The 14,973-nt window shown below is 42.0% G+C and overlaps 1 protein-coding gene across 1 annotated transcript; it reads left to right on the top strand.

Annotated features, from left to right (window-relative positions):
• Nucleotides 1-686: 686 nt before the first annotated feature.
• SLC30A1 (solute carrier family 30 member 1) lies at nucleotides 687-8,203 on the top strand. The gene is made up of 2 exons (XM_001108878.4): nucleotides 687-1,859; nucleotides 3,520-8,203. The coding sequence occupies exons 1-2, from the start codon at nucleotides 1,238-1,240 to the stop codon at nucleotides 4,419-4,421; spliced, it is 1,524 nt and encodes a 507-aa protein (XP_001108878.2). The 5' UTR covers nucleotides 687-1,237; the 3' UTR covers nucleotides 4,422-8,203.
• Nucleotides 8,204-14,973: the final 6,770 nt, after the last annotated feature.

Here is a 14,973-nt window from a genome sequence, read left to right as displayed (position 1 = left end):
GAAACATGTACAAAGATTCGGTCCACGCCCCTAGCAGACCTTCGGGAGGACTAACTCCTCAGCTCGGCGTCCAGCAGAGTACCAAGTTACGGCCGCACTCGTTTATGCGTCTGTCGGCCTCCTCCGACAGGACCGAGTACTCGAGGGCCCCGCGCGCAGGGACTCCCCTCCGGCCCCTCCCCCGCCGCCGAACTGTCACACAGCCTCCGCGCGGCCCGCCCCCACGTGGACTCGGCTCGGAGGATCAAAGTCTGCAGCCCGGCCCCCGCAGGTGTGCTGGGAGCTGCGATGGTCCGCAGCGCAGAAGCCAGGACTCCGCCACACCCGAGGGGACCCGGCCCGCCCCTCCCCCTCCCGCTGCACGCGGCCCGCGCCCCCAATTCGCCCGCCGCTGCACCCGGCCACGGCCCCCCGGCCCACGCCCGGCTCCGGGAGGAAAAGGCCCCGCCCCCATCTGTTGGAGCCGCGACCCCGCCCCCTTCCCGCCCCTCCGAGGCTACATCCATTAGTGAGCGTGGCTGGGCGGGACGCCGAGGCTGTCGTGAGGGGGTCCTGACCAATGGGGAAGCGTGCCGGGCCTGGTGGGCGGGGCGTCAAGGCCTTGTCACGCTCGGGTCCGTGTGAAAACGGGGGTTCCGAGTGCAAAGCAAAGTTTTTTTGTAAACCGTCTGCAAAGGCGGGGGGGCGAAGAAGGCGCCCGAGACCGGGCCGAGTGCAGCTGCCGTGGCCGCCGCCTCCTCTCTAGCTCCTTAGCCATCCGCTTCTCAGTCCAGCCGCCGCGGAGGAGACCAGCAAGCAGAGCCCTCAGATGCTCGGAGCTTTCTCGGCGCGAAGCTGCCCGTTGCCCTCGCCTGCCGCCCTCGCCCGCCGCCCTCCTGCTCCTGCTCCGGCTCCGACTCTTGGTACCCCGCTCCGGGAGCCCAGCTCCTCGCCACCGCCGCCGCCTGGGTGTGGGGGCTGCTGGGGCTGAGCCGGGCCTCGGCGCCGGCTCTGAGGACGGACGCCTGAGGAGCTGCGCGGCGCTGCGCCGCCGGCTGGCGGAGGACGCCCACAGGCGCGGGGCTCGGCGGCTTGACCCGGGCTTGTCCCCGTGCGGCCGCGGGGGCCCCTCAGCGGTTTCCCGAACGGCCCGACTCGGGCGCTCCTCAGTGTCGCGGTCGCCTACCCTCCGCCCCCCGCCAACGCCGCCGCCACACCAGTCTCCGGGCCGGGCTCGGCGGGCCCCGCAGCCGCAGCCATGGGGTGCTGGGGTCGGAACCGGGGCCGGCTGCTGTGCATGCTGGCGCTGACCTTCATGTTCATGGTGCTGGAGGTGGTGGTGAGCCGGGTGACCTCGTCGCTGGCGATGCTCTCCGACTCCTTCCACATGCTGTCGGACGTGCTGGCGCTGGTGGTGGCGCTGGTGGCCGAGCGCTTCGCCCGGCGGACCCACGCCACCCAGAAGAACACGTTCGGCTGGATCCGAGCCGAGGTGATGGGGGCTCTGGTGAACGCCATCTTCCTGACCGGCCTCTGCTTCGCCATCCTGCTGGAGGCCATCGAGCGCTTCGTCGAGCCGCACGAGATGCAGCAGCCGCTGGTGGTCCTTGGGGTCGGCGTGGCCGGGCTGCTGGTCAACGTGCTGGGGCTCTGCCTCTTCCACCATCACAGCGGCTTCAGCCAGGACTCCGGCCACAGCCACTCGCACGGGAGTCACGGCCACGGCCACGGCCTCCCCAAGGGGCCCCGCGTTAAGAGCAGCCGCCCCGGGAGCAGCGACATCAACGTGGCCCCGGGCGAGCAGGGTCCAGACCAGGAGGAGACCAACACCCTAGTGGCCAATACCAGCAACTCCAACGGACTGAAACTGGACCCCGCAGGTGAGCCGGGAAAGTCGCTGCCTCAGGTGGTTGGGTTTGGGGAGCCCAGAGCCTCGCCTGGGCTTCGGCGGGGTGGCCCGCACGCCCCCTGCTGCCCGAGCGGGCCTGCGCCGCGCCGCCCCTGCGCCGCGCCGCCCCTGCCTGCTCCTTCCCCGTCCTGCACACGCCCCGCTGCTTCAGGAAATCAGAACCCCCTCAGCCGGGTGCAAGGAGCCGGGGACGCGTCTGGCATATTTGTAGGTGGGGCCTGTGGGTCAGACCCTAAGGAAAAGGGTCAGGAGGTGACCATCATCCCGCTGCAGTCCACACCCGCACTTGGCTGTCTTTACAGACTGCAGCAACTTTGCTGGAGACTTGTCTGGTTATGGTTATAACAGAATCAGAAATGCTTCCCAATTCAATTCCTTGGCCCTCTTGGGAAACGGAAAGAATCCCCAATTCGTCCCCGGTTGTTGGGTGCTGGAAACCTTGCTCTGCCAGAGTAGTTCTTATGCCCATTGAGCTCCGTTTCATAATATGCATTAGAGTATGTAAACCCTGGTTAAAGGTTTCTTTTATGAACAGCAGTGTATGCTTCAGCTAATTGATCCCTAATCTTGGAAATCATAGATTTAGGACTTGTCTGGGCATGTTTAACATTTTGTTAGGACTTTTCATAATCGTACTGAACTAAAAGTGATGGTAATTTATTCATCTTATATTTTGAGTGGATGCTTTTTATATTTAACATTAAGTGCTTTTGAAGGAAATTTGGAAAATAAATGTTGAAAGAAAGGAGATGGAAATGACTCAACCAATGTCCTACTACGCAGGCTCAATGGTGCTTAACAATTTGGTCTTATTTCCTTCACTTACGTTTATTTACCTTGTATCATTATAAATACTGCTACATAATTTTCCTTTCCAAGTGCAGAATATCAGGTTAGTGAAATTAAGTTGTACATTGGACAGATTTAATAAGTAATTGGTTTTCCTCTCACTCCACTCGGCAAGGTGTTATTCCAAAGAAAATTAAGTTTCTCTGGTGTGTAATTTCTTGAAAAGATCAATACTTTTTATTTAAAAGTAGGGGAGGTAGTCATTTAGTTTCAATTTTTCTAATAATCTCTGTGATTATTGATTTATATTGTTGATTTGTCAGTTTTTAAACCCCCTCTACCAAGAAACTTTTGTATTCATAATAAAAGTTTAAAAGTTAAAATTGGTTTTATTCTCAAGCAATTGGCCTCAGTGACAAAGAGTGACTAGAGAGTGCCCAAGTGTCAAATCAGGTATTTTGTATTAGTAGACTTATTCCTAGCTGCATTTAATTTTGGTGTTAGCACTCAATTTTATGTTTTCCTTTGTATAGGCCATAAAGTATAGCAGAATGTTTGCAAGACTCCACCCCCATAGAAAAGATACTCTTTTGGAGAGGAGGAGGCAGGAGAGTGGTTAGGAGGGTGAAGAATCCGTATCACAATTACTTAATTTAGCCCTGGCCATTATGTCCTGGCTGGTTCCCAGAATGTCAATTTATATTAAATTGCTCTGGGCATATTTTTTTAATTGTACTTTGTGAAAAAATTTTCACCTTCATCACCACTTAAAAAGAATTAGACGAGGATGTTTATATAAACACTTTAAATGTATTTGCTATAAAATTTTTATTTCTTTGTAGACCCAGAAAAACCCAGAAGTGGTGATACAGTGGAAGTACAAGTGAATGGAAATCTTATCAGAGAGCCTGACCATGTGGAACTGGAAGAAGATAGGGCTGGACAACTTAACATGCGTGGAGTTTTTCTGCATGTCCTTGGAGATGCCTTGGGTTCAGTGATTGTAGTAGTAAATGCTTTAGTCTTTTACTTTTCTTGGAAAGGTTGTTCTGAAGGGGATTTTTGTGTGAACCCGTGTTTCCCTGACCCCTGCAAAGCATTTGTAGAAATAATTAATAGTACTCATGCATCAGTTTATGAGGCTGGTCCTTGCTGGGTGCTATATTTAGATCCAACTCTTTGTGTTGTAATGGTTTGTATACTTCTTTACACAACCTATCCATTACTTAAGGAATCTGCTCTGATTCTTCTACAAACTGTTCCTAAACAAATTGATATCAGAAATTTGATAAAAGAACTTCGAAATGTTGAAGGAGTTGAGGAAGTTCATGAATTACATGTTTGGCAGCTTGCTGGAAGCAGAATCATTGCCACTGCTCACATAAAATGTGAAGATCCAACATCATACATGGAGGTGGCTAAAACCATTAAAGACGTTTTTCATAATCACGGAATTCATGCTACTACCATTCAGCCTGAATTTGCTAGTGTAGGCTCTAAATCAAGTGTAGTCCCGTGTGAACTTGCCTGCAGAACTCAGTGTGCTTTGAAGCAATGTTGTGGGACACTACCACAAGCCCATTCTGGAAAGGATGCAGAAAAGACCCCAACAGTTAGCATTTCTTGTTTAGAACTTAGTAACAATCTAGAGAAGAAACCCAGGAGGACTAAAGCCGAAAACATCCCTGCTGTTGTGATAGAGATTAAAAATATGCCAAACAAACAACCTGAATCATCTTTGTGAGTCTTGAAAAAGAGGTGATATTTGACTTTTGCTTTAAACTGCAAGAGGAAAAAGACTCCATTGAAATTCTAAGTTTGCCAAGTAGTATAATTGAAGTCCTTGTCTGGTCACACAGTTTAATTCTATTTTTGTAAGAACATAATGGGACTGCATAACAGAGTTCTATATTACAACTTTGTGATTATTAGTACAGAGTACAGCTATGCTGTGACTGTTTTGGAAAGCCAGTTTTAACACTATGTTACATTTTTGTTTAAAGTAAGTTAAACCTTATATAACATAATGACATTTGATTTCTGGATTTTTCCCATGATAAAAATTAGGGGGATAAATAAAATTGTTACTGGAATTTCTCTGCTTTTCTTTTCCCCCAGTGTTACACTTTCTTAGAATTATAACTGATAGAACTTTAAAATCATCAACAGTTTGTTTCCTTTGACATTTTAGGTAATATTGCCCTTTGAGATCATTACATAGCATAATGGCAGCATATTTTAAGAGTGACTCATGGCTATTAGTAGGAAATAAGATCAGTTACTATCCTGTATTCTGTATTGCTGACTATTAAACAGTAAGATAATTAACAAATTGAACTACAGTTTACACACAATAGGGCAAACAGGGTAGTAAGAGCAGGGAAGAAAGTTTACCAAACTAAATATTTAGGTTATTGTATGATAATATTGAGACTACATTTCTAAATTATTTTGAGAATTTCAACTTTTTATTCTACCAAAGTTAATCTGAAACTTGGACATGTTCACCAGCATTACTTTCTTTGAAAGATTGGTATAAAAACATTGAGCTGCAAGTTTACTCACAAAATATATAAGTATTTTTAAGGATGTTGACACCTAATAATTACATGCTAAATGCAAACTATTAATGTAATCTTTTAAACCGGGTGTTTGAAAAGAAATTTTCAAAGTCATCTCGTGATAACCAATCATGAATGGATTTAAATGGAGCTTTTTGAGCACAACCAGCAATGCTTGTGCTTTCTAAGAGCCACTGAATTGAGAGAAAAGAAAACCGGAAGGTTAATGCAGTTTGGATATTAAATTCTTAGAGAGCAAAATTAATAATTAAAGCAAAATTAATTAAGATTTTGTAAGTCATCCTGTCTTCACATACTCAGATCTTCCAATAGTGGCTTATTTTGCAAGATGCCACAATATCTACACAGAAAATTGTTTGTGGCTATTTCATTATTGCTATAGATTTCAAATCCAACACAAATATTATTTAAGGGTGTTTAAGTTATATTTTTCTTGATAGAGGGTATACTTTGTGACAAAATTAGATTTTTGTCCTTGAAAGGATGAATATTAGTATCAGTTATGTATAGCTCTATTTTTCTAGAAACAAGGTATTCTGACTACTTAACTTTTATAGCTGACTACTTTTGGGATGGCTATGTTTTGGGATTTAAAATAGTTCATTGTTTAATGGGTTGTAAGAGGGAAAAGTGTTAGGATTTGACAGTTAACTTTTTAAAGGGATGATCTTTTGTGGTGTGTGTTTTTCCTAGTATAAGCCTATTGCTGGCAATGGGCCTATTTAAGAACAGCTGATTTTTTCCAATGAAAATATGGTAATTTTAGGAACACAGTTTGTAAGTTCACATTTACTATAATGGGCCAAAACCATAACCTGCCAGTTTGCAATACATCTTGATCTTTTAATATTCTTATCTGATATTGTGTAATTCAATTCCTAAACTGATAGTTACCATGAATTTTGCGAAAAGGCTTGGGAGGTTTTTTTTTAAACGTGAAATTGAGGGATCTCATCTGGGCGAACGAGAAGAGAAAGCTGTGAATTGTATTGTATCATGTACATTCCTGATTTAATATTTTACAGAACATTTTATTCAGATATCAATTTGTTATATAAACATTTCAGCAATGATACAAAGATAACTGATAAAATATATTACATTCAATGAGGTTTTCTTTTACAAATGCTCTACTCGAGGTCTGTGTCTTAAAGATGGTATAACGCCTAAGTGTAAGACATCAACTGAATGAGGATTTTAAAAAATGGTATATAAGCATGAGACAAGGGCTATGTTTGTTTTTCAAAAGTGCTTTGAAGATAACAGCCTTTAGGTTTTAGTTATTTCACTTTTCATAATTTTTAAGTAGCTTATATATAACGGTGGTACCATAGGATTTTCTTTTTTCAAATGACTGTCAGCAAAAACAGTGGGCACTGACTCAACCTTCTGAGTTTTAGCGGAGAATTATTTATTTCTTTATAATGCACTTTCTAACCCATTTTAGCTATATTAGCATTATCTTTAAAAAAAAAAAAAGACATGCTTTTGTATTTAAATATTGTAGGATTTAAGTGTCTTTCTCAAAATAGCTTATTCCTTTCTGAAAGAAAATGAGAGAAGTACTCTGAATTATTAGGAGACTTAAACCCAATATTTAAATATGCTATTTTATAACACTGCATCAGTTTTAGGAGTTGCATCTCTCCTGCTGGCTCTTTTATATTTGAGCAAGATCAGTATAGAATATGTGTTTAGAAACTTGTCTGTTGTCCCAGTTTAGTGAAAAGGAGGTGCTGCATGTGCCTGAATTAAAACCAAGAAATTTTTCCAAGCCAAATGCAGCCTTAGTGATGAGAGATTTAATTCTCCATTGTCACCTTTTAGCTTTTATGATTGCTTAGTTTTTTCTGAAGGATGTCTGCATTGTAAAACTGTGGACTAGAACCTAAAAAACAGAATCCTCAAAAATTTTGCTATATGTGTTTTAACATTTTAGAGAACAGTATGTTGAATAACTAAGGTATGTAACTTGAATAGGAAAAATGTCCATCAAATGCACCTTGGAAAATCACAGTAGGTAGAAGGCTATGTTAACCGTTCGTGTCTTATTAACATCCTTAAGTTAATTTTGAATTTTTGACAGTTTTGAGGGAAAAGACGTATGGAACCTAATGTGAAGTATTTCGTATGTTAACTGGTGTTGAGTTGAAGATTTTTACTGTGTATAAGCAGATATCATTTGAATGATAAAAATGTCATTAACCTGCTGTCTTAAGATGTTCACACAAATATGGAGAGTAATTCTACAATATAAAAATATTTATTTTAATACTGAGTTTCAGTTAAGTCATAAACAGTGTTAAAACTCTTGGGAAGGTGTAGGGGTTTTTTGTTTGTCATTTTTAAAATTGAAACTGTGTCATACAGTGTTTCATGTCTCTGAAATTGGGATTATAATAGCACTATTTTGATGTAGCTCTACCGATACTATGTGGTAATGCTATTTTGTTTTACTAACAAGCTCTGGAATATTTAGCAGTCATTTTCACTGGCACAAGAGCCTTTTGTATGTTATTCAATTTAAACTTTTAAACCAAAAATTTTATGGTCCAGTGTCTTTGGCAAAAAGATGCTAGAGGGAATGTAACATACAATTAATATGTGGTTATATATATATATATATATATAAAGACACAAATTGCCATGTTATGGTTCTGCCTTGAAACAGCACAATGAAGTGTATCAGTATATTCTGTGATTATGAAACTTCCATGTTGTGTTGTTTTGTGTCTGCTGTTGCCTGTCCTTTGGGCCAGATGTGGCGCAGTTAAATGCAGTTATCATCTCATTAAATACAGATGCAGATAAAATATCTTTAGTGCTGCAACATTTTACCTTTTTGTATGTTTTAATGACTGTGTGTTATTTTCCAAAGCTGTTCCTACCTCACCATGAGGCTTTATGGATTGTTATGTATTATAAATGTTCTATATGAGACAGACTACTGTGTTTCTTTTCATTTATTAAAAGTTAAGTAGAAAAATAAACTAATTTTAATATCTACTTCATTCGTGCATATGGCCTCCCCTCCTATACTAGGCTTAGTTACGTAGAGAGTTGGATTTCAGAAAATTGAAAGAGAAATTTCAGTTTAACGCAAATGTTGCAAGTGTACAGAGTGACTAGGTTACAAGATGGGTGTGGAAGAAAATGTAAGCAAAATTGTAATTAAAAATTGAAAGGGTAACACTGCAAAAGTTCACTAATATGAAATACTCAGTGACTTTGAATTTTATTATAAGCATTAAGCTTATAGATTATATAGTTATGGTTAACCTGCTTTTGGCGCTTGCTATTTTTTATTTATAGGCATAGTTACTAATAAGGTTTATTAAATATTTTACACCTGTAAATCATCTAAAATTCTTAACCCAATAGTATATTATTGTGGTTCTATGAGCCTCAGGACTATCACAAATGTAGACTCATTAAAAAAATTCATTAAAGAACTTGTATTTTGGACTGTGAGACAACAGTTGAAAAAATCAATTGACAATAAATGGCAGTAGATAAAGGAATTGATCTATATACAGTAGATATTCCAAAGAGGAGGTAAAAAATATTTGGAAAGGATTATGTAGGTTAAAATGGAAAGGAGTAGGGTTTGAAAGGCAAGGAAGCAGGAATGGTGGTATAAAGATAAAGAGTTGGGGGCCTGGGCAGGATGGCTCATGCCTGTAATCCCAACACTTTGGGAGGCTGACGTGGGTCAGATCCACTTGAGCTCAGGAGCTCAAGACCAGCCTGGGCAACATGGTAAAACCAGGTCTCTACAAAATAATAATAATAATAATGCAAAAATTAGCCAGGGCTGGGCATTGTGGCTTACGCCTCTAATCCCAGCAGTTTGGGAGGCCAAGGCAGGTGGATAACCTGAGGCCAGGAGTTTGAGACCAGCCTGGCCAACATGTGGAAACCCCATCTCTACTAAAAATACAACAATTAGCCAGATGTGGTGATGCACACCTGTAGTCCCAGCTACTCAGGAGGCTGAGGTGGGAGGATCACTAGAGCTGGGGAGATGGAGTTTGCAGTGAGCCGAGATAGTGCCACTGCACTCCAGCCTGGGTAACAGCTCAACCCAGTCTCAAAAAAAAAAAAAGTTAAGGGGTTGAGATATATAAAGAGATTATAAAGGTTAAAAGTGTCATGACAACCACTTTAAATGTGGTTTCATAGGAAAGGAGGAGACTACCAATTTCACTATCAATAATTTTTTAGTAGATAAGTGAGAAAGTGGGAAAGGTACTCTACATATTTGGAATGACATGTGTAGGCAAAGTGAGACAGGAAGACAAATCAGTTTACCACATAGTTCAATGCTAAAAGCCAAATACACATGTCCACATGTACATATACTACATTTCAATTGATTCCACACACACATTCTTATACTTTAACATTTCTGAAATCAGAATGCATAGTACAATCAGTGTTATCTTACAATTGCTGTTGGCCAAACTTTTTTCTTATCTCAATGTGTCTATTGTTCAGGGTTCAGAAAAGAATTATCTTCCCAGGCAATATGGTCTTTCAAAAGACTATATGACAATATTCCCTGAAATTTCATGTACTGTGCATTGCACATTTAGATGAAAGCTGTTCCTTGAATTGGATAAAAATAATGAAAAAAGAAAGTCAAGTAACATTGCTTTTAAATAATTTCATAGACATTTCTGAGCCTTCAGAATTGACCATCATTTCCCCCCCGATTACTCTATTCAACCTTTTTTGTTGTTATTAGTTTTGCTCTGTCGAGCTGCTGGAGTGCAGTGGCGCCATCTCAGCTCACTGCAACCTCCACCTCCTGGGTTCAAGGGATTCTCCTGCCTCAGCCTCTCAGGTAGCTGGACTACGCCCAGCTAATTTTTTCTATTTTTAGTAGAGACAGGGTTTCACCATGTTGCCCAGGCTGGTTTCGAACTCCTCAGCTCAGATGATCCGCCCCCTACAGCCTCCCAAAGTGCTAGGATTTCAGGTGTGAGCCACCACACCCAGCTCAGCCTTTTTTCTTTTAAAGCAAGAAATTTGTGGCACTTTGTTCTTGTTTTAAAACCAGTTTCACTTCTAGATTATAAACTGTATTCGGTCAAGACTATGTCTTTTCCATATTTATTTCCTAAGGTTATAGCACAGGGACCAGCACATTGTAGGTATTCAAAGGTGTTTGGAATATTGAGGAATGGTGGGAATGGAAAAATATATACAGTAGTTACACTATTAATAGATAAGATACACTGAGCACTAACTTTTTTTTTTTTTCTTTTTCTTTCTTTTTTTTTTTTTGAGACAGAGTCTGACTCTGTTGCCCAGGGTGGAGTGCAGTGGCGGGATCTTGGCTCACTACAACCTCTGCCTCCTGGGTTCAAGCGATCCTCCCACCTCAGTCTCCTGGAGTAGCTGGGACTACAGGCACCCACCACCATGCCTGGCTAATTTTTGTATTTTTTTGTAGAGATGCAGTTTCGCAAATATACTGGGCACTTCTGATCACTTACTACTGAGCACTTACTACATATAAGGCACATATGTTTTCATGTATCCCTACAAACCATTAGGTGTATTCCTTTATTCCCTTTATTTTACAGACAAACAGATATTAAAGCATATAGTCTTTACCTCAAGTCATATAGTTAGTCAGTGATGGAGCCAGAACTGGAACTCAGCAAAAGATCTAGGCCTCTGCAAGTCACTTGCATTCCCACCACTGTGGACTTTTCAACAACCCACAACCCACTTAAGTAAATTCAAAATGTTCTTTCTAATTTTCATCCAATGAGCAGCAATAGACAAAGCATAAGCACTGAGTACTAGCAAAGCAGGGGAACCAAAAGAAATAAGAAAAGTAATTTTTATACAAAAGTTAGCCAGGCGTGGTGGCAGGCACCTGTAATCCCAGCTACTCAGGAGGCTGAGGCCAGAGGATCCCTTGAACCAGGAGGTGGAGGTTGCAGTGAGTTGAGATTGCGCCACTGCACTCCAGCCTGGGTGACAGAGCAAGACTTTGTCTAATAAATAAATAAGCACATAAATAAAATAATTTTCAGAACATTTAGTATTTATTTTTTTAAAAAACAACAAAATATTCAGAAATCAGAACTTTCTTACCTAAATTAGACCTTCTTAAGTTATGGTTTGGTAGCATTTATTTTTAATTACATAAGGGAGAGAAATTACAATTTTTTAAGGATTTAGGGCCTCTCTTGGTTTTAATCCAGCCTTGTGGACAAGTAGCATTCTTTACAAACTAGTATTGTTTTCACCTAATATTGTCTGGCTGGCTTAAATATCCTTAGGGTTACACTGAAAACAGTGAGTCTTTGGGGGCATGAGGAGTAGAGGTGATTGAGGTAAATGTGGATGAGGAGACTAAGGGAGAAGACCATCCACTTTTCAACAGGGGTGCTATTAGCATTTGCGTGAAACCATCAGTGCAGAAATATCCCATGCATTGAGTTTAACAACTCTGGCTTACTTCTACACGAATGCCTGTAGCTGTCGCTTTTCACTCCCCATCATCAAGACACCCCAACTATTTCAAATGTCTCCTAGAGAGGCGGTATTGCCCTGCTAGAAACCATAGATGGCCAATCCAGTGGGTCCTCTTTCAGTCTCTCCCACAGGAACCAGACACTACATCTAGTCCCTTCCTTTTACAGAGATATTTGTGTTTTGTATGAACATCAGTTCCATCTTTAAGTCCAGGAATTGTGATTCCATGCCTTGATAGTCAAATTGAAAATCTGAAGTTTTGATGTCTGAGGTTCATAACCTCTGATACAATGATCACTATAGCACAAGGTAGCCAGGAGCTCCTCTGATCTGTTAGGATGATTCTTCTGTCCAAGAAAACAGTGCAGATATGGCCTTCTGAATTGGCCATGGAAACCCTGGGTTAGTTCTTTTGAAATATAAAGTAAAAATGTGTTTCTGGCTTTATAAAAGAGGTTCAAAACCAGGGCCTTCTATTAAAACACAAATTTAAATATTTGCATCAAAACTTAGGGCCAGACGCGGTGGCTTATGCCCATAATCCTAGCACTTTGGGAAGCAAAGGCAGGTGGATCACTTGAGCCCTGAAGTTCGAGACTGGCCTGGGCTCTTCTTTATTCTCTCTACATTTTCTCTTTTTGTCCCAGTCAGAGCCTCCCGAGGAACACAGCTCTGCTGATGCCTATGTTTATTCCATAGACTCATTTGGACTTATGACCTCTAGCACTTTACAATAATAAATTTGTCCTGTTTTAAGCCACTAAAGTTGTGGTAATTTGTTACAACAGCAATAAGAAATTGATATACGTATATTCTCGCATAAACACTAAATTTTAATATTATTATTAAGACAACTTCTCCCTTTAGAGTTCAATTGTAAATGGTGGTATAACAGTTTTTGTTGTTGTTGTTGTTGTTTTTGACATAGGGTCTCACTCTGTAGCCCAAGCTGCAGTGCAGTGGTGTGATCTCCGCTCATGGCAGCCTCGCCTCCCGGGTTCAAGCAATTCTCCCACCTCTAGTCCCCTGACTAGCTGGGACCACAGGCATGCACCACCATGCATGGATAATTTTTATATTTTTTTGGTAGAGATGCGGTTTCACCATGTTGCCCAGGCTGGTCTTGAACTCCTGATCTCAAGTGGTCTTCCTGCCTCAGCCTCCCAAAGTGCTGGGATTACAGGCATGAGCCACTTCTCTGGTGGTACAACATTTTGTTTAATGCTTATGCAACAATTTATGTTGCATAAGTAAGTTCATGAAACATTGATTTGTGGTTTTAAGGTAGGAAGGAGAGGTTAAGGTTAAATAGTGAAACACAATAAGCAATTTTCTTTACACATGTGGTCGTGTGGTGAGATATCAAGCTTAAGGGGCAAATCCTTAAGGGATTTGGTGGGAGCCCAAGCTTCCTCAATGAGCCCAGTCTGAACTCAGAGCTTCTGTGAGAACTCCCTCATCCTCTGTATTAGAGACAGTCATCCTGAAACCCCCTGAGGCCTCCTGAGGCCTCCTGAGATCTCTGTGAAGTGGCATTCACCATAGAAAGCTCTTCTTAGATTTTCTTTTTTGTCCCATTTCAAGTCTGCCCCTCCTCCTTTCCTCCTTCATCCTTTATCCTGTTCTTCCAACCCCCATGCCTATTAGGCATAAGACCTTGGCAGACTGGTCACCTCTTGGACTCTCAGTTTTCAAGTCTGTGAAATATTGAAAATGCATTCTTTATAGAATACATTGCGAGGACTACATGAAACCAAAAAATCTTCCAATTCCCTTGTGAAGATTACACGTGGCAAAAAACTAAAATTTATCTACCACATGTGTCCTAGAACTGTGATAAATGTTTTAGCCCATATAATCCTCACAATCCCTCTGTGAATTAAATGTTATTATTTTTGTTTTGTTTTGTTTTTTCTCTTTGTTTTTGTTTTTTGTTTTGAGATGGAGTTTCACTCTTGTCGCCCTGGCTGGAGTGCAGTGGCATGATCTCGGCTTACCACCACCTCCACCTCCCAGGTTCAAGTGATTCTCCTGCCTCAGTCTCCCAAGTAGCTGGGATTACAGATGTGGGTCACCACGCCCAGCTAATTTTGCATTTTTAGTAGAGACAGAGTTTCTCCATATTGATTAGGCTTGTCTTGAACTCCTGACCTCAGGTGATCCACCCACCTCGGCCTCCCAAGTGCTGGGATTACAGGTGTGAGCCACCACACCTGGCCTCTTTGTTATTTTTTTACGTTTTATTTTACTTTATTTTATTTTATTTTATTTTTTGAGATGGAGTTTCGCTCTTTTGCCCAGACTGGAGTGCAGTGGTGCAATCTTGGCTCACTGCAACCTCCGGCCGCCAAGTTCAAGCAATTCTCCTGCCTCAGCCTCCTGAGTAGCTGGGATTATAGGTACCCACCACCATGCCCAGCTAATTTTTGTATTTTTCTTTTTTTTAGTAGAGACGAGGTTTCACCATATTGGCCAGGCTGGTCTCAAACTCCTGACCTCAGGTGATCCACCCACCTCAGCCTCCCAAAGTGCTAGGATTACAGATGTGAGCCACCACCCCCGGCCTTTTTTTTTTTTTTTTTTCTTTTAATTGGTATTATTAACTCCAATTTAGAGGTAAGGCAATTGAGGATAAGATAATTGAGTGACTTCCGTACAACAGGTAAGTGGAGAACCAGGATTTGAACCCAGTTCTGTCTTCGCAGGGTCTGTGCTCTGAGCTCTGGCATTAAGTCTGTAGAGTACCTGGCAAAGGCCCCAGGCAATGGGGGCGCCACACATTCAGCAACATAGCAAAGTGTGTAGTCCTAGAGTCAGACTGCCGGGGTTCAAATTCTAGGCTCACTGACCGTGACCTTGGGTAAGGCACTTACACTTTCTGCCTTAGTTTCCTTATTTGAAAAATGAGGATAATAATAGTAATTCTCTTAGAGGGTTATTCTAAAGATTAAATGAATCAACATAAGTAAAGCACTTTGAAGAGTGCCTGCTCCTTATTAACTGCTCGATATGTATTAGTCATCTATTTTATTCCCTTCCTATTTCTTTCTTTCCCCCTTATTTCCCCTCTTCTCTTTTCTCCTTCTCCTCTCTCTCTTCCTAAGCCCAATTAGCGATCCTTAAGACCTTGATTAATCCATTTCCCTTCAATGGTACCACACTTCTCTCTCTTTTAAAAACTAATCAGTCTTTTCTTACGCCCAGGTAACTCTAGTTACA

This window comes from Macaca mulatta, chromosome 1 (assembly GCF_049350105.2).
Source record: "Macaca mulatta isolate MMU2019108-1 chromosome 1, T2T-MMU8v2.0, whole genome shotgun sequence".
Taxonomy (NCBI): domain Eukaryota; kingdom Metazoa; phylum Chordata; class Mammalia; order Primates; family Cercopithecidae; genus Macaca; species Macaca mulatta.
This window is presented reverse-complemented; position numbering and strand designations above follow the sequence as displayed.